This window comes from Neovison vison, chromosome 2 (genome assembly GCF_020171115.1).
Source record: "Neovison vison isolate M4711 chromosome 2, ASM_NN_V1, whole genome shotgun sequence".
NCBI lineage: Eukaryota > Metazoa > Chordata > Mammalia > Carnivora > Mustelidae > Neogale > Neogale vison.
The window spans coordinates 105,422,149-105,448,988 of NC_058092.1; the positions used below are offsets into that span (position 1 = coordinate 105,422,149).

General features: G+C 46.4%; 1 protein-coding gene across 7 annotated transcripts in view; it reads left to right on the plus strand.

The window, feature by feature from the left end:
• Positions 1 to 16,001, plus strand: part of BCL9 (BCL9 transcription coactivator) — an 84,008-nt gene extending 68,007 nt beyond the window's left edge. For 5 of the 7 annotated variants that reach the window (XM_044239061.1, XM_044239062.1, XM_044239064.1 and 2 more), the window contains 7 exons: positions 1,882 to 2,194; positions 3,174 to 3,490; positions 4,721 to 4,910; positions 5,805 to 5,904; positions 8,805 to 11,046; positions 12,259 to 12,519; positions 13,619 to 16,001. In XM_044239061.1, coding sequence (XP_044094996.1) covers positions 2,142 to 2,194; positions 3,174 to 3,490; positions 4,721 to 4,910; positions 5,805 to 5,904; positions 8,805 to 11,046; positions 12,259 to 12,519; positions 13,619 to 14,736 — 4,281 coding nt within the window. In that variant the 5' untranslated portion in view covers positions 1,882 to 2,141 and the 3' untranslated portion in view covers positions 14,737 to 16,001. The remainder of the gene's footprint in view (positions 1 to 1,881; positions 2,195 to 3,173; positions 3,491 to 4,720; positions 4,911 to 5,804; positions 5,905 to 8,804; positions 11,047 to 12,258; positions 12,520 to 13,618) is intronic. The other 2 variants (XM_044239066.1, XM_044239067.1) reach the window with 2 other exon arrangements.
• Positions 16,002 to 26,840: the final 10,839 nt, after the last annotated feature.

The following is a 26,840-nucleotide window of genomic DNA, read 5'->3' on the forward strand; positions in this document are numbered from 1 at the left end:
TTAGAAATCATCGTTGCTATTGGCTCATTAGAAATGCCTGGCAGATGGAGGCAATTCGATAGTTGTAATATGTTCAGAGTTCCTTTGGAAAAAGAGTACAACACAAATGCCAGGTGTTTCTTTTCTGGGAGAAGCTGGGTAAATCACGGAGGGTCCAGCCACATCTTAGTACATCACGCTGACGATTATAGACAAGCCAAAGAACTTTAAAACAAGATTCCTGTCTTCAAAGAACAAAGTCTACGTAGGGAGATGAAACATACACATAGGACTATTCAGTATGACATGTGATTGAGTGCTAGAATGTGTGATGCAGACAGAAAGTACCAGAAGTTACAGAAGGGGACTATCTAGGTGGTGACTGCTTTTCTGTTCCTGAGGTAAATGTTTTCTGATGGCTTTGTCCATGCAAGATTCATTTGCTACTTCTGTTTTTCCAGTGATTCCTGATGTTTAGTGAGAGGTTATGAAATGGTTTATGATCACATATGTCAAACTTGACAACCACGGTCAATTTTATAGTTTAAACTGAAAAAGAAAAAGGAAAAAGCTGAAGGGGGGGTGGGGAATAAAAATACAACCTTAAGTGTAATCGAGACAAAAATTGTGTTTTAGGATGTTTTCTCCTAACGTCGGCATAGGAACATTCCGTAACATTTTATTCTAGTTCTTTTTCCTGACTTCTTCACTTAAAAAGAAAAAAATGTAATCTGGTGCACTGACAACTTCCGTATTCCTGTTGCAAATTTCCAAATGAAGAAAGAGACATTTAGCACTTGACAGTGATCCTACTCGGTGCCAAAACCTGGACTAGAGCTCCCAGAACTTAGTCCAGTTCTGGAGTCTCTCAAAGGGTATGTAAGCTGAATCTGAACCTGAGTTCCTGCTAACTCCCTTTGGTCCTTCAGCCAAGAATCCTACATCTTATCTCCTCCTCTGGCCCCATACCCCAGCGGCAAGATAGCAGAAGGTGGGGAGAGAGCTGAGGGGGACAGTGGTTACCAGAAAGCCATGATGGACCTACCCTGGAAGGAGAAGGGACTGAAAGTGTATCTAGTCTAGGCGTCCTTAAGTAAAGGGCTTTCTCATTTGTTCTCTGGCTAGGTTTGGGAATATTTTCTTGACCTTTATGCTTCAAATTAGCCTTGCAAATTGGCTCAGAAAATATCTTAGCTTTCAGAGATGTTCTTTTACTTTCAGCATTACGGATCATTCCCATGCTTCCCCATGCCTAGGGTACCCCTCATTAAACAGTGAGAATGCAAGACACATCCTTGGCATAATTTAATAGAAAGATCATGGAAGTCAGGGGGCAGAAATGATTGTACTTGGTGTTGGCTCAACAGCTGATTTCAGAAGTAACTCCTCCAGTGTCCCACCACAAGGCCCTAAGAATAGAAACATAGATTCATTTGTTTCGTGGTTTGAATTAGGATGGGTTTGTTACATTTCAGTGTCTTGTTGGCCATTTGAGGTGAAGGACCAGATAGTAGCTTTGGATTTGGAGTACCCTGCAGTTTCAAGGCATGGTTTTGAGAAAAGAAAAACCCAGGTGTTTGACTGGTTTGTATTTGGAAGTAGAGAGATGGAAGGGAGAATATGTGGCTGAAGACAAAATGTTTCTCTCACCTGCTTATAAACACCGGGTCCACGCTACAAGGCAGGAGGCTTGTGTGCCTGGCAGAAAGTCTTGTCACTCTCCCAGGGCCTTAGTGTCAGAGCATGGACACCACTGCTCCTTGAAGCCCGCTGAAGCCAAGGAGCAACCCAGAGGCTGCACTGTCCAGCTGGCTAGCACCTTACCTTCGATCCTGTTGTAAGGGTGTTTTATATCTTTTGTGTTTTTGATCCCAACTCTTTTTGGGTGGCCTTTTCCCATAGTGTGCCCTGGAGATGCGAGATTTCCCTTTGGCAGCAGGAGGCACACCCCCAGAGAATGCTGGAGCTGCAAGGGGAAAGGACCCACTTCCACAGCAGAGAAAAACAAAGAGGAAAAAGGCATACAGGTGGCCAGCGCTAAGGGACGCCCCCAGCGAGCAGCGGGCTGCCGCCACTGCTCTCAGCAGCTCTTTCTGCTGCTGCCCGAGAGGAACTCGGTGAGCCCATCCCTGTCTGTGACTGCAAGCTCAGGATTTCAATCAATGCATTCCAGTAACCCTAAAGTGAGGAATTCTCCGTCAGGAAACACACAGAGGTAAGGGCTGCGGCCTGCCCAGCTGCCCCTGGCGGGGGGGTGTGTCGGAGGTGGACCTCGAACACTCATTGAGGGCACAGTGTGTTGAAGTGGAAGAAATGGGGAAAGGAAGAGAAAACAGACGAGTCAACAGGCTACAGTGCATTCAGACTTTGTGGCAGCGCTTTGCCCGTTATTCCCTGACTGTGCCCCTTTTCCATCCCTCCCCCCTCACCAAAGCACAACGGAAGGGACCTTAGAATCCACCCGGTACAGTGGGTGTACTAACCCTGGCATGTGAGGAAACCGAGGCCTGGGATGGTGAGGAGGCCCAAGGTCCTAGGATGTCCCCTAGGGGCCCCCAGCCCCCCAACGTGAAGCTTTCTCCTGCATTCCACAGTACTGAAATTGATGTTTTTTAAAGAACTTTTTCCTCCTCCCTTGGGGCACCCGTGAGCGCATGTGCCCTGGCGTGTGGTACTGCTTGTTGGAGGGATTCATATCTGGGAGGGTTTCCCTAACCTGCCACTCACCAGCAGGTTTCCTCTCCTGCTCTCTGGGCCCTGCTGTATTTTCCAGCAGGGAAGCTAGTCTCTCGTTACAGCTGCTCCTTGTTGTCAGCCAGGGGGTGGATAGTATTTTGATCTTAACGATGCCTGTTTGTTTGCTCTGAGCTAGTCTTAGTATGAGAGTCACTTCTCTATGTACATAGAAACCATTGTCCTTTATTGACAGAAGCCCTAGAGATGGGTCCCCATGTGACTCTAGGGTTCCCGAGACCTGGCAGGCCACTCTGCCTGAGCCTCCTCTGGGCTAGTTAGCACCTAGCGCTGAAAAGAGAGAGGGGTTGGAGGGAGCGGGGAAGGAACTGAGGTGAAAGTTAGGGCGGGTACTCAGTCCTCTGCGTCTCCTTGACCTACTCTAAAAATTGCTTCTCCCTGATTTGGGCTGACCGGCTGCATCCGGCATCTGATCTCCCTTTATTATTTGTCTCTTTTAGTAGCCCTAAGTCAAAGCAGGAGGTGATGGTCCGTCCCCCTACAGTGATGTCCCCATCTGGAAACCCCCAGCTGGATTCCAAATTCTCCAATCAGGGTAAACAGGGGGGCTCAGCCAGCCAATCCCAGCCATCCCCCTGTGACTCCAAGAGTGGGGGCCATACACCTAAAGCACTCCCTGGCCCAGGTGGGAGCATGGGGCTGAAGAATGGGGCTGGAAATGGTGCCAAGGGCAAGGGGAAAAGGGAGCGAAGTATTTCCGCCGACTCCTTTGATCAGAGAGATCCTGGGACTCCAAACGATGACTCTGACATTAAAGGTATGTCTATAAGATCTTTGAGACTCAGAGGGAAGTAGGCGTTCCCGAGGGAAGGCCCCTGACGTTGGTGGGTGCCGGAGAGCCTAAGAGCAGCCAAGTGGGGAGAGTAGGTATCAGATTCAGGAGCTCACCTCACAGCTTATTAAGATGGGACTGTTCCTTCTCATTTTCCTACTGACTGAAGAGCAGTCGGGAACCACCCTGTGGAGGAGTCCTTGCTCTTGAGGACGCACATGAGTCGGGGTTTATGGGCAGATGTTCCACGGTCCTCACCACGTTCTTAAGGGTATTTCTGGCCTCCCTGTTATTTCTTCTTCACTATTAAGCCCCAGTTTGTGTCCGCCAGGGGCCCACACTGGAGCAGTTCTCCGGGCCTCTCCTCTTCTCTGTCGGATTCGCCCTCTAAGACTTGGGGTCTGTACTCTTTGGCCACCACTCTGCCAGAGCTGTAGTGACAAGAGGAAGCGCTGGCACCCGTGGGGTTTGTCACAGCTGATTCCCGTGTGGCTGGACTGGGTGGCTACATGTGCTAGAAACAAGGGAGGCAGCAAAACCTGGCCAGCTGGGAAGAAGGCGGGGCCAGCAGCTACGACTTCTGTTGTTTTTTCTCCTACTATAAAACCAAAAATCTTAACTATAGGCCAGAGCATGAAGTTGCATTCCAGGAGTAGAAGTGGGACACCCTCCCCACCAGTCCAAATTAGAAACGGAAATCTGAGCGATTGCTCCCTGTCTTTCCTCTCTTCCCCCCAGTATTAGTGGGAGGCCTGTGGGAGTGCCTGCACGTGCTGGGCGTGGGGGGCATGGTCAGCACCGTTCGGTTGCTGGCTGTAAGAATCTGAGGGCACCTGCATAGTGGCTCATTAAACAATTACAATAAATGTGATAAATGCTGAAATCAGGGGATCTGGGGGCTGTGGGTTCAACTCACAGGGGCATCCAGTCCAAGAGGTTCCAAAAGGGTTTCCAGGAAGGAGGGACCTTTGTGCTAATGTCTGAAGGGTGCGTAATAGAGAAGGAAGGAGGTGGTGAGGTTAGGGGTGGTGGGGGACAGTGCTTTGTAATTGGTCATTTCAGGAGAAGTGTTCTGGAATTTTTATGAGGTGGAGAGGTTTCCTCTTAGCAGGGTACTTCCTCTTTGACATTCTCAAGGTGGGTTTGTGTTGTGGTGCTATGAATGCTGGCATAAGTTTTCTTCTTTCTATGACACGAGTCTTTTCATTCTTTTAGAATGTAATTCTGCTGACCACATAAAGTCCCAGGATTCCCAGCACACGCCACACTCGATGACCCCATCCAATGCTGCAGCCCCCAGGTCGTCCACCCCCTCCCATGGCCAGACTACTGCCCCGGAGCCCACACCTGCTCAGAAGACTCCCGCCAAAGTGGTGTATGTGTTTTCTACTGAGATGGCCAATAAGTAAGTTAATAGCTGTGTCTCGCTGTTGACATGGCTTGTGCATTTGGACACTGAAGTTCTTATTCCCACTGAAGAGTAATCCTTGTTTTCCCCTCACCGGGGATATTCTCACTTAGAGTTAATAGTACGGAAAGGGGTAAAAGAAAATAAAATATGAAACCTCCCTACCCTCTCTCCCCAGAGGCGACCATTGATGATTCTTCTTTGGCTTTCCTGCCAGAAAGTTTTTATGCTTATAATATACATAGAGATCTTTTTTTAAACATAAAAGAGATTGATTACACAATATACACTTTCTTATAGTTTAGTATTCTTTTTTAAAGAACACAAGTAATACGTGTCTATCTCAGAATAATTAGAAAATATAACTTAAGAGAAGAATATGTCTGGAATTCATAGAGATAAGTACTGTGAATGTTTGGGTACCTATGTTTCTGGTGGGTGGATCAGCAGATTTTTTTAGCCACTTACTTAATTTATAGAAAATGTGAATTACCCTACATACATACAGAGTGAGTTTCCACAGCCTTAAATTATCATTAGGTGTTGTGAGATTTCATGTTTGCCTTTCATGGTTGGGGTTTGGAACCAAGATTCTATAAAACACCTACCACAGTGTATTGGTTTGAAGGAGAAAATCTTGGGTGTTTTTTTCTAGTGTCTCTTTTGAGATTTGCTAATGGCTCTCATTAGATTTCAGAAGTCTGGTGGTAAATGATAGACACGAATAATGAAAACCTGTGTTTCTTGATTCTTACTCAACACTTCTGGTGGCTCTCCACACAGACCCGCCCTCCTTCTCTCACAAGTTCAATCAGGGGTTAAAGTGCTTTGGCATTACAGGTGGTGGGACAGAAGCAAGTCCTAGTGTGTGCCTCTCTTTCGTCTCTGCAGAGCTGCAGAAGCTGTGTTGAAGGGCCAGGTTGAAACTATCGTCTCTTTCCACATCCAGAACATCTCTAACAGCAAGACAGAGCGAAGCACAGCCCCTCTGGTAGGCCATTTTGAAAGTGGTGTGTGGTTTAAAGGCACTCCGGTAGCTGTAAAGGTGGGAGCTGGGGAATGCTGTTGACAGGGAGATAGTCTTGATATGGTCTAAGCTGTGCTTCAGGCATCTCTTGCACCCCTCCTCGAGACATTGCGTGGTTTCAGGCAGACGACGCTGTACTGGCCTTTGCTTTTGCGGGCTGGTATACTGATGGGTTACTAGGAAAGAAAGACCCAGAATCAAAAAGGAGCTATATGGAGCACTTCAATTTCTTTTCTCCTGCCATCTCTGGGAAAATCTGAACTCAGACCCTGTGCACAGGGCAGGGTTTTTTTGTTGTTGTTTTTTTTTTTAAGATTTTATTTGACAGGGATCACAAGTAGGCAAAGAGGCAGGAGGGGCGGGGTGCGGGGGAAGCGGGCTTCCTGCTGAGCAGAGAGCCCGATGTGGGGCTTCATCCCAAGACCCTGAGATCATGACCTGAGCCGAAGGCAGAGGCTTAACCCACTGAGCCACCCAGGCGCCCCCACAGGGCAGGTTTTTAAAAACTAACAAATGCTCTTGAGTTGGTTGCAGAACAGAAAAGGAATAGGTAAACCCCCAGTACTGGGGTCCATGCTGATAACACCCCAATTAGAGTCTCAGTGACTTTCAGAATGATTCTTACTTACTTCAAAGTGAGAGGACCATCGAGTGCTTTTAATTGCTTGATATTTCCAAAATTATAAGAAATGTTAGTCAGTCTGTCTCTTCTCTGGAACTTAATTACCTGCCATGAACCATGTTAGAAAAGGCACACAATGGTTGTTTGAATACACAGAGCATTCCACGTGGAACCAAAAGCTGTTTCTGTGACTTGCATTGTCAAGGCATCCCCATCCCAATGTTATGTGGACATTAAGAGGTTCGAGACACAGTCCCTGCTTTCAGGAAACATAAAATCTAGTACTCAGCAGATTCTTCAACATGGGAAAAGTCAAGTGGCAATAAATGAGTCAAATGACAGTTTAAGATAAAATAGGTGACCTTTCTGTCTGTGTTGTGTATCAGTGGAGTCCCTCTTCATTGACACAGCAGAGCTTGGCTTTCCTAGACTTAGAGAAAGCATTTCACATTCCTCCTACATCTGTGCTATTCAAGAAGGGTAGAAGATGGATGAACAAAACATTTAAAATGTTTGTATATTTTAATTTATACTTAAACATTTTATACATATGTATATGTAAAATTTAAAATTTAAATTATCCTGGAATGTACAGGGACTAGCATAGTGTAAACCAATATTTGATTGACTTAGTGACAGACCTTAACTCTAGTTCTCACCTTTACCTTCTCCGGTACTGAACTGAGTCAGAAAAGGAATTAAGGATATAATTGGGAATAATCAAATCACCACCACTCCCAGTCTAGAATCAAAAGGATGGCACTAAACTGTAGCTTCTCTCCTGGTCACATGACACGAAGTCCGGGCCTGTCCCCAGCAAACAAACAAAAGTTGGCCAACAAATGCAAACTTAAAATGGCACCCGAGGGAAATTTAAGTTGACACCGACACTACAGCGAGGGAGTCAGGGATGCAGGAGACCCAAGAGCATGTGGAGTCATGCATGCTCAGCCAACTCTCCCCGCCACTGTCTCTGTATGCAGACATCGGGGCATGGGTACCTGCACGGGAAACATTTATATACATACCCAGAGAGTGTGCACACTTGAAGACAGGCTCTGTGTTCAAGCAACACAGACTGTTCAATGCAGAGGTACACATAACGATTCGTGTACAAGTTTGCACACAGGCAAACATTCCAGAGAGCAAGTGGGGAGGTGAGGAGGAGCCTTAGGGGTTTGAAAGTAGACTGGATTAAGTGAACAAGTCGAAACAAATGAGCATCAAAGAAGGGGCCGTGTGGCTCGCCGCAGGCTGGTGAAAGAGCCCTCCCATGAAGGTCTGTTCTTCCTCAAGACCCTCCCTCCAGCATCGTCAGCGGTGCCAAGGTTCAGCCCCAGCACACGTACGTCCCTCTTCCTGACACCAGCGGCACCTGTGTCACTGGCCGCAGGGGAGGTGCTTTCACCCCAGGACCTAGTGTAGTGTCAGTACTTAATAAATAATAACGAGGCTCTCCTCCACCCTAGAGAAGGGCAGTCGGCTGCCTATTGGAAAGAACAGATCAAAAGACACCGTGAGCTAGATAGCCTCAGATTTCGCCACAGACGCTTCCTGCCTGCGGATTCTCTTACTATAGTTAATGTACGAATTCTTATCGAATATGGAATCAGTGATCACAAACCGAAAACAGAAACCAGAGCTGTCAGGCCCCCTGGAAACTCCAGGAGAGGAGTCCTTTGGCAGTCGCCATGCCAGAGGGGACGCTGAAACTGAGCAGCCCTCCCTGCTTCCTCTGGCTGGTGGCGTACAGAGCCGGGAGCTACAAGTACTTTCTCTTTCCATTGAGAACAGCAGACCTCTTGATTGACAATGAGAAGCCTACAGACCCAGTTGTACTTTCGGGGAAAAGAAAAAGGTGTTAGGTACAGCCTCCCACATACCAAGAAACTAATCTCTCTTTGAATCAGAAACACACAGTAGACATGTGATCTCAAACCTGTTCCTCGAAATAGATACTCAGATGTATTCACTTTGGCAGAGTGGCTCTCTTCTGGCATGCTTATAAAGTTATTGAAACCTAATCCTTAGCAAGGGAAAGAGGATGCCATTTGACAGGAAAATGGAAGAAAAAAAATCAGAACATCCCCATGTCCAGAGTGGGGTTGGCCATGGGCACTTTCTATGGCAAATGTCAGAGTAGATTTACGGGCCTGGGACAGATCCTTGTAATATGTCTTGCTTTTTTAATTGCCTTTCTGTACAACTTACCAATGATTTTTAAAATCTCGTTTGTCTTCAGAACACACAGTTATCTGCCATTCGGAACGATCCGAAACCCCTCCCACAACAGCCCCCAGCTCCAGCCAACCAGGACCAGAATTCTTCCCAGAACACCAGACTGCAGCCGACTCCACCCATCCCGGCACCAGCACCCAAGCCTGCTGCACCCCCGCGTCCCCTGGACCGGGATAGTCCTGGTGTAGACAACAAACTGATTCCTTCCGTAGGCAGTCCTGCCAGTTCCACTCCACTGCCCCCAGACGGTAGCGGGCCAAACTCGACACCCAATAACCGAGCGGTGACCCCTGTCTCCCAGGGGAGCAATAGCTCTTCAGCAGATCCCAAAGCCCCTCCTCCTCCACCGGTATCCAGTGGAGAGCCCCCTACACTGGGAGAGAACCCCGATGGACTGTCTCAGGAGCAGCTGGAGCACCGGGAGCGTTCCTTACAAACGCTCCGAGACATCCAACGTATGCTTTTCCCCGACGAGAAAGAATTCACAGGAGGACAAAGCGGGGGACCCCAGCAGAACCCTGGGGTACTAGATGGACCTCAGAAGAAACCAGAAGGGCCGATACAGGCCATGATGGCTCAATCCCAAAGCCTAGGGAAGGGTCCCGGGCCCCGGACTGATGTGGGAGCTCCATTTGGCCCTCAAGGACATAGAGATGTGCCCTTCTCTCCAGATGAAATGGTTCCACCTTCCATGAACTCCCAGTCTGGGCCCATGGGACCCGAGCATCTGGACCACATGACCCCCGAGCAGATAGCATGGCTGAAACTGCAGCAGGAGTTCTACGAGGAGAAAAGGAGGAAGCAGGAGCAGGTGGTGGTGCAGCAGTGCTCCCTCCAGGACATGATGGTCCATCAGCATGGGCCTCGGGGTGTGGTCCGGGGGCCTCCGCCTCCGTACCAGATGGCGCCCAGTGAAGGCTGGGGGCCTGGTGGGGCCGAGCCCTTCGCCGATGGGCTCAACATGCCCCACTCTCTGCCCCCGAGGGGCATGGCTCCCCACCCCAACATGCCGGGGAGCCAGATGCGCCTGCCCGGATTTGCAGGAATGATCAACTCGGAAATGGAGGGGCCGAATGTCCCCAACCCGGCCTCTAGACCAGGTCTTTCTGGAGTCAGTTGGCCAGACGATGTGCCAAAAATCACAGATGGTCGGAACTTCCCACCTGGCCAGGGTGTCTTTAGTGGCCCCGGCCGAGGGGAACGCTTCCCAAACCCCCAAGGGTTGTCCGAAGAGCTGTTCCAACAGCAGCTGGCGGAGAAGCAGCTGGCTCTACCCCCGGGGATGAGCATGGAGACCATTAGGCCCAGCATGGAGATGAACAGGATGATCCCAAGTGCCCAGCGACACATGGAGCCTGGGAATAATCCCATTTTCCCTCGAATACCCGTCGAGGGCCCTCTGAGTCCCTCCAGGGGTGACTTTCCGAAAGGAATGCCCCCCCAGATGGGCCCAGGTCGGGAACTTGAGTTTGGGATGGTTCCTAGTGGGATGAAGGGAGATGTCAGTCTAAACGTCAACATGGGATCCAACCCTCAGATGATACCTCAGAAGATGAGAGAGGCTGGGGCGGGCCCTGAGGAGATGATGAAATTACGCCCGGGGGGCGCAGACATGCTGCCGGCTCAGCAGAAGATGGTGCCCCTGCCCTTTGGTGAGCACCCCCAGCAGGAGTACGGCATGGGCCCCAGGCCATTCCTTCCCATGTCTCAGGGTCCAGGCGGCAACAGTGGCTTGCGGAATCTCAGAGAACCCATTGGGCCCGACCAAAGGACTAACAGCCGGCTCAGTCACATGCCACCACTACCTCTCAACCCTTCCAGTAACCCCGCTAGCCTCAACACAGCTCCTCCAGTCCAGCGTGGCCTGGGGCGGAAGCCCTTGGATATATCTGTGGCAGGCAGCCAGGTACATTCCCCAGGCATTAACCCTCTGAAATCTCCCACGATGCGCCAAGTCCAGTCACCAATGCTGGGCTCACCCTCGGGGAACCTCAAGTCCCCCCAGACTCCATCGCAGCTGGCAGGCATGCTGGCGGGCCCAGCTGCTGCTGCTTCCATTAAGTCCCCCCCTGTCTTGGGGTCTGCTGCTGCTTCGCCTGTTCACCTCAAGTCTCCATCACTTCCTGCCCCGTCACCTGGATGGACCTCCTCTCCAAAACCTCCCCTTCAGAGTCCCGGGATCCCTCCAAACCATAAAGCACCCCTCACCATGGCCTCCCCAGCCATGCTGGGCAGTGTAGAGTCAGGTCAGTATGCTCGCGTCTTCCCTGTTGTGCCTTGTAGCCGGAGATTGCAAAAGCCTGATTGATGTACTTTAAGAAAAATTGCTGTCCTAGCATGATTCTGCAGTTGGAGGAGGTGGCCTGTGGCAGGTGGATGCATTCGCAGCCGGGTGCATGATCAGTGCTCCCACGGGGTTTTGCACAAGCGTCGGGTCCTGATAGAGACATGGGGCTCTTAGCACAGGATACGGTTGTCAGATAGTATTGTTCCGAGGAGGAGGGAGAAGTGGAAGCATGTGTCGTTTCATGGAATAATTCACAGTGAACACACGGTGAAATAAAACCCCTTGTCATTGGGTAAATGTGGCTTCTGTAAGTAGTAGACCTGCCCACTGGACACCCGAAGGGACTGCCCTCCCGTCTACAGGCTCTGAGTGTAATCCGAAGCAGAGTGGTTCTTGTAAGTGTGTGTTGACCACAGAGGTGGTTACCAAAACCTTCTTTGGTAGACTGCTGTTCTCACAGATCGGCAGCAATTTGTCAGTATTTTCTTCCTAGGAGAAGCTCTTGCTGATGATGGTGGTTTTGTGACTAGGACCAGAGGTGGTCCGTGGAAGATGAGTAAATACTAGGTCTGTGTTGTCTCGGCTGGAGGAAAACTAGACTCAGAATAAGATAGGAGAGGGATCCTGCCCAGCTAAAGCGTCTCTTTCTCCATTGGGTAGCGGTTCACAAAAGCAGTACCAAGGAACGGCTGCCTCAGAACCTTTTCGTTCAGCCCTCTTGCTCATGGAAATTAATGGAGGACATGTGCAGGGTGACACAATTCGCACCTGGTTTCCCGTCACTGGTCTAGCTCGACGGCGGACCAGACACCTGAGTGGAATTCCGAATTGTGATGGGCAAGGGAGAGAGCCGTTTATTTCACACTCTTTTCAGGGAATAGTTGTCCCTAAACCATGCTTTTCCCAAGCTTGAAGTTCTCTTTCTGACGCATCCTTGGTGTGTTTGTCTTCACCTCTGCGGACCTGTCACCTCCATATTGCGCTGTGGTCGCCCCTCTGCACACACACACGGAGCTTGACCAGAAGATTGATGGTTCGTGTCCTGGGTCTAATAACACTGTCCTGTTCATTTGTCTCATTCGTGGCCTTGCTAGTTCATAACTATGTAGGCCCAACTGCCTTTGAGAGGAGTCTAATTCCTGGCCCGTTGTTTTATTTTGCTTTCTTCTAGGTGGCCCCCCACCTCCTACAGCCAGCCAGTCTGCCTCTGTGAATATCCCTGGAAGTCTTCCCTCTAGTACACCTTACACCATGCCTCCAGAGCCAACCCTTTCCCAGAACCCGCTGTCTATTATGATGTCTCGAATGTCCAAGTTTGCAATGCCCAGTTCAACCCCTTTATACCACGACGCCATCAAGACTGTGGCCAGCTCCGATGACGACTCCCCTCCAGCTCGTTCTCCCAACTTGCCATCGATGAATAATATGCCAGGTAAGAAATCAGGAAGCTAGGATATGGAGCCAGTGTTAGAGGGAAGAGAGACTTCTCGCATGCCTTTTCTCGACAGCGGCAGACCTCAACGGATGGAAATGGAATGAGTTGAGAAAGAGTACCATTAGTAGAATTAGTGTCTTGGCCAGAGGAAGAAAACGAAAACAAGTTTGTATTCGTTTGATTCAGTGTGTTTGTCAGAAAGCAGGTTTGCTTAGAGTGCTTACAATTCCGTAACAGAAGTTCTAATGTTTCTGTGTACCGGGATGGGTTCTTTTTTCCCTTTTGAGGGGGTGGGAGGGGGGTGGGGAATCCTCCTGGAGCAAATACTGAAAGCCGTTTCTTTTTAACATGCTGATCAGAATGTCTTTAGTTCTCAAGTGTTTTTCTGGAAGAGCAGCCTCCAACCACAAGCAGCCACAGGATTTCAGACAGGGGAAAGCCCCTGTTTCCTAGCAAGCACCATTCTCAATATACTCAGTGGTAATTCTACAGAGACACCAAATACTTACATGCCCGAGACTACAATAGAACCAGCACGCTTTCCTTTTCTGTTACAAGTTATCATTTCTTTAGTGTTTCATATAACCTAGAGTTTGAAACACTCTCTTTGCAAGGCAGTATAAAAAAGTGCCAAATGTCAATTGGTAAAGGACTGTTTGGTTTCCTTGCTATATCTGATTCTTGGACTTGCAGGACTGATTAACCCTCTTTCTCCAAGAGGACCTTACCTAAGTCGTTCAGATGAGTTCACTTCTATATTAAATAATGTCTCCGATGAAGAAGGCTAAATTGGTTTACATATTAATTGGTAACTTTTCACACTGGTGACTTTTTTCCTAGTTGTTTTCTACATATCCTTATGTCATACAGTTTAACACTCAAAATATATCCTCTTGTAGAGCTCTTGGCTTATAGGCTCCAAAATGTATTTTAATCTTGTTGAAGGGCAGGGATTTCGTGTTGTGTGTTTTCCCAGCAGAGTCCCTTGCACATGTGATATGTGTGGCTTTTATTGTTGTTGTTGTTAATTGAATTTCTTAGTTTTTCTAAGTTGCTCTCGGTTAAGGTGATTCTTTTGATATCTTTATTTTTCTAGGAATGGGCATTAATACACAGAATCCTCGAATTTCAGGTCCAAACCCCGTGGTTCCGATGCCAACCCTCAGCCCAATGGGAATGACCCAGCCACTTTCTCACTCCAATCAGATGCCCTCTCCGAATGCCATGGGACCCAACATACCTCCTCATGGGGTCCCAATGGGGCCCGGCTTGATGTCACACAATCCTATTATGGGGCATGGGTCCCAGGAACCTCCGATGGTACCTCAAGGACGGATGGGTTTCCCCCAGGGCTTCCCTCCAGTGCAGTCTCCTCCACAGCAGGTTCCATTCCCTCACAATGGCCCCAGTGGGGGGCAGGGCAACTTCCCAGGAGGTATGGGTTTCCCAGGAGAAGGCCCCCTCGGCCGCCCCAGCACCCTGCCTCAGAGTTCAGCAGATGCAGCACTTTGCAAGCCTGGAGGCCCCGGGGGTCCCGACTCCTTCGCTGTCCTGGGGAACAGCATGCCTTCAGTGTTTACAGACCCAGATCTGCAGGAGGTCATCCGACCTGGAGCCACCGGAATACCGGAGTTTGATCTGTCTCGCATTATTCCATCCGAGAAGCCTAGCCAGACACTGCAATATTTCCCTCGAGGGGAAGTCCCAGGCCGTAAACAGCCCCAGGGTCCCGGACCTGGGTTTTCGCACATGCAGGGAATGATGGGTGAACAAGCCCCCAGAATGGGACTAGCATTACCTGGCATGGGAGGCCCAGGGCCAGTGGGAACTCCGGACATCCCTCTTGGTACAGCCCCATCCATGCCGGGCCACAACCCAATGAGACCACCAGCCTTTCTCCAGCAAGGCATGATGGGACCTCACCATCGGATGATGTCACCAGCACAGTCTACCATGCCCGGCCAGCCTACCCTAATGAGCAATCCAGCTGCCGCCGTGGGCATGATTCCTGGCAAGGATCGGGGGCCTGCTGGGCTCTACACCCACCCTGGGCCTGTGGGTTCTCCAGGCATGATGATGTCCATGCAGGGCATGATGGGACCCCAACAGAACATCATGATCCCTCCACAGATGAGGCCCCGGGGCATGGCCGCCGACGTGGGCATGGGTGGATTTAGCCAAGGACCTGGCAACCCAGGAAACATGATGTTTTAAGCTGCTAAGATTGGATGTGCCGATCCTTGTCAAGATGAGATTCCAGGTCCTGAGAGCTGCTTTGAGGGAGTTCCAGGAGTACTGTTGGTCATGCAATAGGAGAACAGAGACCGGAGGGCTGCTTTGGGGGAGGGGGGAACTCGAGAATGTATGGATTTACCTGAAAACAAATGATTCATTTAATCAACAGGTGTGTTTTTTTTAAGATTTATTTTTTAAAAATTATTTTTGTGGACTTGGGTATCCCATGATGGCACCTACTTTTGGGAATCTGTAGCTGTGCTTTGAGAATTGCCATCGGTCATGTGTTGCACCGTTCTCTGTATGTTTACGTCCTTTGGACTGGCTTCTCCCAGGATTCTTTTCTGGTTTGTTTTTTGCTTTGGGCTTTATTTTTTTGTGTACTGTACTATATTGTAAAAGGGATTTTAGCAGAGACTTTAGTCTTTGGGACAAGAGGAGAACAGGAATGCTGGGCTGTTTACTTTAGGTGGAGAATCCATCTTCAGACCTTTGGACTATTTTCTTTCAACTCCAGTGTATAGAAAAAAACCAAACTACGACCTCAGAGCAGAGTATTAATGAAAAGCACAAAAAAAGGAACTAAGTTCAGCGAGGGGTGGGGGGAGGGGGGAGATTTTTCTTTTTAAAAATAATGAAGCTTAGGACGTTTGTTTTTCAGTTCGAGTGCTCTCCGGCACTTGCCTGTCTCTCCCAGTCTACAAACCCACCTTCACGTTTTTCTCTCAGTTTCCCTCCCTTCTCCCTCCCCATCTCCTTGGTTATGTGTTTCCTTCCCCCGTGGCATGCTCCGCCATGGATGACCCCTTCTTTCCTCCCTTTTCCCTTTGGCAGCTGCAATACACGGTGTTACTTGGGGGAAGTAAATCTAAGGAAGAAGCCTCGCCTTCCAGGCTGAGTGTCGTCGGGGCTCTGGCTCCAGGAGGGAAAGGCCTGTGCTTGGGATGCTCGATGGTCTTCTTTCCCCGTTCTCTTCCCCAACATGCCCTTCCCTGCCCACCTTGTTTTCTGTTCTCCTTTTATTAGGAATTCCCAAGTGAAATTTATCAGTGTGGGAGTGGAACAGATGCTAAAAGCTATCCAGGATTTTGTTTTCGTTTTTGTTTTTAATTTTGTGGTTCCTTCCCTTCCCTCCTCCTCCCATGCGTAAAACGTTCTGTGTAACCTCCATTAAATTTGGTACAAACCACTCACCAGAGCTGTGGTGTCAGAAAAATAAAATATATTGTTTCTTACAAAATGGAATTGCCTTTCTCTGTTCACTTGGATTCCCGTTTGCTCAGTGCTGGGCACAGTAGCTGCCACATGCCCCAAGAAGCATAGCAGCTTGGCATCGGAGTTGGTTGATGAAGAAGTTTAGGGGAAGTCGACAGAAGTGCCTACCCAGGTGAAGCATGTTCCCTGTGGATGAGGAACAACCACTTGGAGATCTGTCCCACACACCTGTCCTTGCTCCGTCACCAAGGCCTAGCTGTAAGCGGAAGAGCAGCCCCGGCCCCCAGTGTGGAAATTTACCTCTGGAGGTAATTAATGGTCGTTCCCAGGAATTTCTGTGAGAGCCAATTTAATGGTGTGAAGTAATTAAGGCTAAAGGTATATTTTCAGTCATTTGCACAAGCCCTGAAATGTCCCTGGATCTTGCTAAGGTAAAACATTACTACTGTACCTGCAGATCGTGGTTTCCTGCACTTTCTGTCTCCTTTCCACCCGGCATCCGCTCTGGGGCTCTGCTCCTTCTGGGCATGGCTTACCTCCCACCAAACTCCTTCAGCGCTGCAGTGGTCCCTGTCTGAGGGACTAGCTGTTTGTGTTTCTGTGCACTGGGGCTTGTTCTGGTGTGGGTATTTTCTTTTGAGTTGTAGGCATTTTTAGCTGGGTGTGTGGGTGTCTGTGTGCGTGTTTGTTCACACGTGAAAGCAGAAGGTAGGAGCAGCAGGTACCTAGTCATCTGCAGACAGACTCATACAAATTGGGCTCTGCTGGTGTTCTACAGGAGTTCTTCTTGTGACTTTCTCTAGAAGTGAGTTTGAGAGCCTCTTTCTCTTCCACTGCCGGTGGCCCTGTCAGCTCAGTAACACAAGAGCCCCAGGCAAAAAAGTGAGAGGACTGTAGCAGCTCCTCCCCCACCAGTCACCTCCCTGTGTGGATCTTTGAGGGGTCTAAGAAGTAGGTGGTAATCATTGCCTTTGCAGATGAGAAAGCGGAGCTCAAGTTTAAGAGTTCTGGCACAATCAGATCTATTCACATGGTCCTGCATGGTGACAATTCTATGTGAGGAGACTAAAATGAGCGTTCTGTTTAATTAATTTGCCATATTCCTCAGTTCTCTGGCTTTCAGGTATATGGAAGAGAGCAGGGAAACGTCTAAGTAGGGGGAGTGTGAGAGGCGAGCCCTCACCAAGGAAGGCATTTGTCCCACTGGACTGGCTTGTGGGGTGGCTCACTCCCTGCTCCACCTAATAGTGCTGTGCTCACTGGTAGTGCATGGTCCCCTTCCTACTGTCCCTAGGAGGAAGCCTAGGGTGCACAGGAGTGGGGTGGCCCCAGAAGCTGGGGATGTGGCACTGCTTACGCGGCCCCCTGCTGGAGAACGTGCAGCAGTGCAAATGAGCTCCCCTACCTCTGAGTAGTTGAGTTTTGAGAAGACCCCTTCATAAATCTTCATTCATTTACATTGTCAGCAGATACCAACAACATTTCATCACAATGATATCTGATAAACTAAGTTCATTTGGGGTTTAAACAGAACAATTTCTAATTTACTAAGAATGCTGTGAAATAAAATCACATTGGAGAGACTGGATGTTTTTGCATGGAGAACTAATTTTTACAAATTAGCAAAAGGTTGATAAAGATATTTCATGTTAACATAATCCTGGGAAAGCCCAGCTAGTCCCCCCCCAAATTGGGGGACGGAATGGAGGAAATACAATTATGATGTGTTACTTCATTTCAGGGCTTACGTGGTGGGGTATGGATCCCTTAAGGACTAACCAGAGTATGCAGTATTTTTTGTAAAACAATGTGGACTAAAACATTTTGAAAGAATCTATATTTCCAAATGAAAAATAATCGTAGGGGTCTTATGAGGGGTGAGACATGAGAAAACAGAAATTCTAAAACAAATTTACAGATTTTAAAGCTACTCTTTGAAAAAATTGATCCAAAATTTCTCCTAGTCTCCCTTACTTTCCTGCTGTCAACAGGGCCAGCTTTGACTTTGTGAGACCTGTGCAGATACCCTGGGCCGGGGCTAGGTCTGCCGAAATTCTCAATAATCTTTGGATAGGTGACCCCACATTTCCATGTTGCACTGGGCCCCTCAGATTGCGTAGCTGGTCCTGACTGTTGTAGAAAAATCACAGCACTTCCCCAGAGGCACTGGGCTCTTGGCCTCAGTCCTTCTTCCTCCCACCCAGTGACAGGGGCATATCCTTGGCAGGGTGGTGGTTGTGTTTTGTTTAAACGGTCTACACTTTAGTCATTTCCTTTTCCTTTTCTGAGAACTTTCAAAGTACTGAGAGGACAGGGAAGCTGTGTTTGACACAAGGACTCATTTCCTCAGCAACCACCATCTAGAGCGCACCTACAGTGTGTCCCGAATTGTGCTGAGGCTCGGACGAGGAAATAGGTGTGTAAATTGATCATTAGACTACAATAAGGTGGTTACTGTGGGGATTGCACAGAGTGCAGCAAGCCAGAGAGGAATGTGCCATCAAGCCTCAACCAGAAGGTGATTTTTCCTTGGGTGGAAGGTGCTGGTTGGCATTTAAACAGAGGAAGGGGGCGCAGCAACAACCTGCCTCTTGAAACTGGATGGGTATTAGAAAGGAGGTGGAGGTAAGAGATGAGGTGAGGGGGAGAGGTCACAGGGAGTCCGGTGTGGCCCACTGAGGAGCCTGAACTTCATTAACTTTTTTTTTTTTAAGATTTTATTTATTTATTTGACAGAAATCACAAGCAGGCAAAGAGGCAGGCAGAGAGAGAGGAAGGAAAGAAGACCCGCTGTTGGGCAGAGAGCCCGATGTGGGACTCGATCCCAGGACCCTGAGATCATGACCTGAGCTGAAAGCAGCGGCTCAACCCACTGAGCCACTCAGGCACCCTCATTAACGTTTTAAGCAAGGGACTCAGGTGATCATCTTGGCCCCTCAAGAGAAGTGTGCTGTGTTGTGGGAAACAAGCTGGGGGTGGTGTGGAAGAACACAGGAAGGTCACTTGCAAAGACTTGCTTATTCTGCAAAATCCTTCAGCTCACAAACTCATCTCTTTTGCTTTAAAAAACATTAAATTGTATTTTCTGTGCTGTTTAAAGTTAAACTTGAGCCTTATTGCCACTTTCTTTTCTCTAACCTAGAGCAGTAATTGTTTTTCAAACTCACAAGCCCTTGTATTTAAGAAAAGTCATGGCATCTTACTCTGGTGATAAAATTCTAATGACACATCTAAAGCAAATAGTTTGCAAAGCACACAAAATAGTTTGTGGCTAAACATTTTATATTGGAGGGAGTTAATAATAAACAGGGTTAAAAAGAAGGTATGCTACAGGGTTGTAGAAGCAAAAATTGTCTTCAACATGGCTCTTTATCTGGTTTACTATAATAGATGCGACTTCTTTTCTGCCTACAGGTGACCACACTCCAACTGTTAACTTTCTGGCTCAGTGCTTAGTTGTGTTTGGCAGCCAATACTGCTAGAAGAAGAAGGTGAGTCTATGATCACAGAGAAGACTAAGAGAAGTTCAGAACTGATTTCCTCACAATATTTAAAGTGCAGAAAATGCAGCTGTTTTACCAAACACACAAGAACTCAGTCTTCCCTTGCAAAATAGTCTCTCAAAGCCCACAGCAATTAGGAAGGACCCTGGGATTCCAAAGAACAGGTTGAAAAAATCCAGCCCAAGCGAAGTGCAGGTCTCCACTGTGGCAGGGAGACAGGGACAGGACTGGGATGACTCTCAGCTCTGAGTGGTTCTTCATACCACACGGCATGTGCACAGCTCTATGCTAGCTACGCTCTTTTCTCCAGTGTTTGCAGCTAGAGTTCAGGGCAGAAGAAATTTATAAGTCTCGGTGTTAGTCGGTGTCCAATTAGTTAGTGTTCAGGATGGACTGTAGTTTTCAAGATTCTTTTTTTTTTTTTTTCCCCGCAGCCCAAGTTCTTTCTGTTAAAAATTCCTGGGAGTCTTTATTTCTACTCTTTACCAAGCTTCTAGGAACTTTCATTTTCCTCCCTTCCCACACAGAAACCCTCTATGAGCTTCTTTACCTGGGGACTCCTGCCCATCCCTGCATATCAATCTGATCTAAGCACTCACGTTCAGCTCTCAGTGATGCTACAGGAGCTCTATGCACAGGCTTTTGGCTCTTGGTTCCCAGCATCAGATGCAGCCGAGCCAGGCCCTCACATTGCTAGAGACTGAAACATCACCACTACGTTCAATCCAAACGCTCAGTGCTTAGTTGTGCTTGGCAAACAATACTGCTAGGGGAAGAAGGTGAGTCTATGATCACGGACAGAGATTAAGAGAAGGTTCAGAACTGATTTCCTCACAATATTTAAAGAATGGGAAAATGCACCTATTTCACCAAACACATACGAACTCAGTCTTCCCTTGCAAAATAGCCCCTCGAAGCCCACAGCAATTATGAAGGACCCTGGGATTCCAAAGAACAGGTTGAAAAAAATCGAGTTTGGTTACAGGGAATCATGGATTACTGTTATTTATTTTGTTCCCCAACTGCAAAAGTTCTCCCAGGCTTTGAAGTTCTTTATCCTAGCTGTTGGTAGTTGTGCTATTAAAAATTTTTACACACACACACAGATTTATTTATACACATGTATATGTACCTTTAATATACTAAGGTATGTAAATAATTAAATGCCAGTTTTGAAATGTCAACACACTACCATGAAGATTAGTTTGTTTTTTCCTTGTCAATGAAGCTGAAGAATCCCTAGAATTCTCTTCATTCCTGTTGTTCTTAGTGCCTGCAAGTCCTTTAAAATATAATCATTACTATTTCTTTTCTTTTCTTTTTTTTTTTAATTTGACAGGCAGAGATCACAAGTAGGCAGAGAGGCAGGCAGAGAGAGGAGGGAAGCAGGCTCCAGGCCAAGCAGAGAGCCCGATGTGGGGCTCGATCCCACGACCCTGGGATCACGACCCGAGCTGAAGGCAGAGGCCTTAACCCACTGAGCCACCCAGGTGCCCTGATCATTACATTTCAAAGTGTAATAATACCAGTAAGGAAATACAAAGATCATACTCATACAAAGTACCAGGCATCATCTGGCCCAGGAAAGAAATTATCTTTAGCATTGTGCAACAGAGCCCATGGTTTTAGCAAGGGCCTTTATAAGATGGTCTTACCACCACTTAATCAAGAAGCACTGAGCGTTTACTTTATATCCTGCCCTGTGCTGGACACAGTGGAATATAAGGAAGTTGTAGTAGTTGCCTACAAGGAACGTACATACATCTCATTGAGAAGGCACATGCTAACAATGACTACAGAGCAGGACCATATTCTATTCTCCACACCACCATATTCCCTGGTCATATTACATACTGAAATAATTTCTGCATTAGCCAATAAAGACAGACTCAGGCCATACAGAACGAAGTTACTGGTCTTGGGGTGATACCTCTGACCCCCCTCCTGCACTATGACTCTTTCCCCTTGCTTTCGATCATCCCCATCCTCCTACAAACAGGTCCTCAGCTTGGCCCCAGGTCTTCTGCTTACTCTTCTAATACATCCAGTCACCATTCGCATGCTAATAGCTCTAGAATTTCTATCTCTCTCTCTGCCTTTTCATCAGAGTTCTAGACTTGTAGAGACAACTGGCACCCTGACACTGCCTTGTGAGAGTCTCACAGGCACTTCAAACTTAACAAGTCCTAAACTGAACTTCTAAATTTCCCTCACACCTACTCTACATAAATGATGTAGGTCCAACCACCTAGTGCTCAGGCCAGACACCGGGACGCATTCTTAATTCTCTACTTCTCCCATAAAACCATCAGCAAACCCTCTGAAGTCTATTTCCAAACATATCTTAAATCCATCTACTTCTTTCCATTTCAGTTCAAGTTACCATCTTTCACCTGGTCTATTAATTTCTTTTTTTTTTTCTTAAGTTTTTATTTATTCATTTAAGTCATCTCTACACCCAACGTGGGACTTGAACTCATAACCCGAGATCAAGAGTTGAAGTCTCTTCTGACTGAGCCAGCCAGGTGCCTCTACATTCATTTCTTCTTCTTCTTCTTCCTCTTTTTTATTTGGTTTTTGTTCTTGTTTTTATTTTTATTTTTTATTTTTATATTTTTTACCTTTTTTTTACATTCATTTCTTCTTCTTCTTCTTCTTTTTTTTAATTTTGACTTCTACTCTTGCTGCTCTTCAGTTTACTCTCCACATAGTAGCCAGACGGATCTTAGAATGTTTAGCTTATATACATCAATCCTTTCCTTAAAGATCTTTAATGGCTTCCCAGTGCAATTCATATAAAATCTAAGATCTTTCATATGGCTTATCTGGCCCCAGGCACCTCTTCAGTTTCACTTCATGCCCTTCTACCCTTACTCACTACGCTCCAGCCAAACCATTCTAAGTCCAGTGTCTCCAGTGTGCCAAGCGCTTCTTGCTTCTGGCTCACACACTGGTTCCTTGGACTGGCATGCGCTTGACTCTAGCCCCTCCCACTGGCTGATACCTTCACCTCCTTAGGTCCCAGCCTATTTGTTACCTCCTTAGAAAGGCCTTTTCTGATTACCCACCCAACCCTAACACACACACACACACACACACACACACACACCATTTTGTATCACAACATCACACTTGTGCTCCTTATAGCAATTGTTTAGTCTATCTCACCTGCTCTATGAAGTCAAGAGATGCATTTTTCTTATCATGGATTCACCAGCATCTAGCACAGTGCTTACATTCTAAGAGGAATCTGTAAATACTTTTCAGATGGATGAGAGAAATGAAGGATCCATGTGACTGTCGGTGGTCAGGAAAGATGTCATAGTGGTTGTGGTACATGAGGTGGTCCCTATAATAAAGCTGGGGGTGGAGGACACAAAGAGGGACAACACAGATGAGGGAACAGAAGTGGGAATGAACAGGGGAAGGTGATCAGACCAGCTGAAATTGAAGGGAACGGCTTCACTACAATAGTCATTTGAGTAATAGAATGAAATAGCAAAGAAAGGGAAAGAAGAATGGTTCCAAAAGCCAAGAAAGGAAATCTCATCTTGATATGGGAAACAGTAGAAACCACTTTTCAGTCTTGATCAGGGGAAATGCATGATAAGATAAGTACTGTATAAAATGGGTCTGGCAGGGGCCGACAGAATGGCTCAAAGCAAGGGGCAGCCCCAAAGCTGGGAAATCTGACTGGCAGTGTGCACAAATCCTCCAGGGTTGAGGAGGCAAGGCTGCTGGTGATGGAGAGTGAAGCGTCAGTCCAAGAGAGTCCAAGTGAGGGAAGAACCCCCAAGATTTCATCAGATACTGGGGGAAAGAAGAGGGAAGAGTCAAGATGCCAAGATTTTGAGACCAAGAAACTTAAAGAATCATGGTGTTGGAAAGACCAAGCTCCTGCCCTGCAGTCATCCTGGCAATTGGCCATCCAGTAACAGGAGACCACACTATTAAATGTCATCAGATCTAATATTCAGAAAATTCTCCACACAATGACTCAGGCTTCTCCTAGCTTTTTGTCCATCCCAATTTTGCCCTTATGTGTAAATACAGAATAAGGACAGTCCTTATTTCACATGGCAGCCTCTCAGATATCTGAAAACAGTTATTAGATCTCTCTTAATTTTCTTCTTTCCAGGCTAAATCCCCTGGCCCATCAAGACCCATGAGGTCTAGTTTTGAGTACCCTAACACCTCCCATAGTTTTATCCTGCTTTATTAGAGTTTACAACCTTCTTGAAAGTATACTGCTAAGAACAAAGACATTATTTGGTGCCCTCTATCATCTGATCAGCACAGAGCACAATGAGACTGTTGTCTCCTTTTATCAAAACACAGTTCTTCTAATAGACCAAAGTTTACCTCCCCTCCTCTTACTATGGGGTTATTTGGAATTTTAAGAAATGAAAACCCCAAGATCTTTCGCATGTAAAACAAATCATTGCTCCTAATTCCATATGTTTTTTGTTTATTCCTTATCTTGAATTCAGAATTATACAATTATTCCTCTTTAATTTCAATACCCATTTTTGATCTATTATTCCAGAATCCTTAGAATCCCTTAGAAATCCAGAATTCTTTAGAAACCTGTTCTAATATCCTTTGCATTTGTTTTCTCTGATTTTTGTACCAAAAGCAAAGATGTTAAGATTTTCATCCAAGTGATAAAAGGGCCTGGAATAAAATCCTGAAGCTCACAATTAGAGCTACATTTTTAAAACCTATTTGTTTTATTATGGTTAAAAAGATACACAACAAAATTTATAATTTTAATGATTTCAAGTGTATAGTTCTGCAGCATTAAGTACATCATTGTCGTGCAACCATCACCACCATCCATCTCCAGGACCCTCTTCATCTTGCAAAACTGAAACTCTATAACCAATAAGCGGTAACTCCCCACTTTCCCCTTCATCCAGCCCTGGCCACCACCATTCTATTCTTTGTCTCCATGAATTTGACTACTCTAAGTACCTCATATAGATGATAACATATGGTATTTGTCCTTTTACTAGTGGCTTATTTCACTTAACATGATGTCCTCAGGGTTCATCCCTGTTGTAGCACGTGTCAGATTCCCTTCCTTTTTCAGGCTTCATAATAATAGTCCATTGCATGTATTGTATAGCACGCTCTGTTTATCCATTCTGTCTATGGACACTCAGGTTATGTCTACTTTCTGCTATGGTGAATCATGCTGCTATAAACACGCGTGTACAAATATCTATTTGAATCCCTGCCTTCACTTCTTTTCTAACTTTTTTTCCTTAAACTTCTTTTCACCTGTTTAACTTCTTTTCTCTTTTGAATTCCACAGAGGTGGAATTGCTGGATCATACGGCAATTCTAAGTTTAAATTTTCCCACAGTGGCTGGACCATTATATACTTCCCCTAGCAATGTACAAGGGTTCTACATTGTCCACATCCTTGTCAATACTTGTTATTTTCTGGGTTTTTAATTTTTTAAAAGATTTTATTTTTAAGTAATCTCTATACCCAACATGGGGCTCAAACTTACAACCTTGAGATCAAGAGTCACATGCTCTAGTAACTGAGCCAGCCAAGTGCTCCCTGGGTTTCTTAAATAGCCATCCTTATGGCTGTGAAGTGGTGTCTCATCTTGGTTTTGATTTGCATTTCCCTGATAACTAGTGACAGTAACCATCTTTTCATGTGCTTATGGGCCATTTCTATATCTTCTTTAGAGAAATGTCTGTTTAAGTCCTTTGCCAAATTTTGAATTGCCCATTTTGTTTGTGTGTGTACATGTGTTTGTGCATTGAATTGTAGGCACTCTTTATATATTCTGGATAGCAATCCCTTACCAGAAATATGATTTGTAAACATTTTTGCCCATTCCATGGGCTGCCTTTTTACTGTTGATAGTATCTTTCAATACACAAAAGTTTAAATTTTCATGAAGTTTAACTAGTATATTTTGTCTTTTATTTCCTCTGCTTTTCGTGTTGTATCCAAGAAATCACTGCCAAATCCAATGTCATGAAGCTTTTCTTTTTCTTTTTTTTTCCTTTAAATTCAGTTGGCCAACATATAATACATCATTACTTTCAAATGTAGAGTTCAGTAGGTCATCAGTTGCATAACACCCAGTGCTCATCACATCACATACCCTCCTTAATGTCTGTCACCCAGTTACCCCATCCCCCACTTACCTCTCCTGCAGCTTCTTTCCCATAGTTAAAAGTGTCATGCTGTCTCCCTCTCTGATTTCTTCCCATTCCATTTTTCCCTTCCTTCCCCAATGATCCTCTGTGCTGTTTCTTATATTCCTCATTTGAGTGAAATCATGATAATTGTCTTTCTGATTGACTTATTTTGCTCAGCATAATACCCTCCAGTTCCCTCCATGTTGAAGTAAATGGTAAGATTTCATCCTGATGGTAATATTCCATTTTATGTATAATTGTATGTATGTGTATACACACACCGTGTGTGCGCACCACATCTTTATCCATTCATCCATCATTGGACATTTTGGCTCTTTCTATTGTTTGGTTACTATGGGCATTGCTGCTATAAACATTGGGGTGCAGGTGCCCCTTTGGATCACTACATTTGTATCTTTGGAGTAAACACCTAGTAGTTCAATTGCTGGGTCTTAATATAGCTCTATTTTTAGCTTCTTGAGGAACCTCTATACTGTTTTCCAGAGTGGCTATACCACCTTGTATTCAAGAATGTTCCCTTTTCTCTACATCCTCACCGACACTTGTTTCCTGACTTGTTAATTTTAGCCATTCTGACTGGTATGAGGAGGTATCTCATTGTGGTTTTGATTTGTATTTCCCTGATGCTGAGTAATGTTGAGCATTTTTTCAAGTGTTTGTTAGCCATTTGGATGTCTTCTTTGCAGAAATGTCTGTTCAGGGACACCTGGGTGGCTCAGTTGGTTGGACGACTGCCTTCGGCTCAGGGCGTGATCCTGGAGTCCCGGGATCGAGTCCCACATCAGGCTCCCAGCTCCATGGGGAGTCTGCTTCGTTCTCTGACCTTCTCCTCGCTCGTGCTCTCTCTCACTGTCTCTCTCTCTCAAATAAATAAATAAAAATCTTTAAAAAAAAAAAAAAGAAATGTCTGTTCATGTCTTTTGCCCATTTCTTGACTGGATTATTTGGTTTTGGGGGTGTTGAGTTTGATAAATTCTTTGTAGATCTTGGATACTAGTCCTTTATCTGTCATTTGCAAATATCTCCTCCCATTCCATAGGTTGCCTTTTAATCTTGTTGACTGTTTCCTTTGCTGTGCAAATCTTTTTATCTTGATGAAGTCCTAACAGTTCATTTTTGCCCTGGCTTCCCTTGCCTTTGGTGATGTTTCTAGTTGCTGTGGCTGAGGTCAAAGAG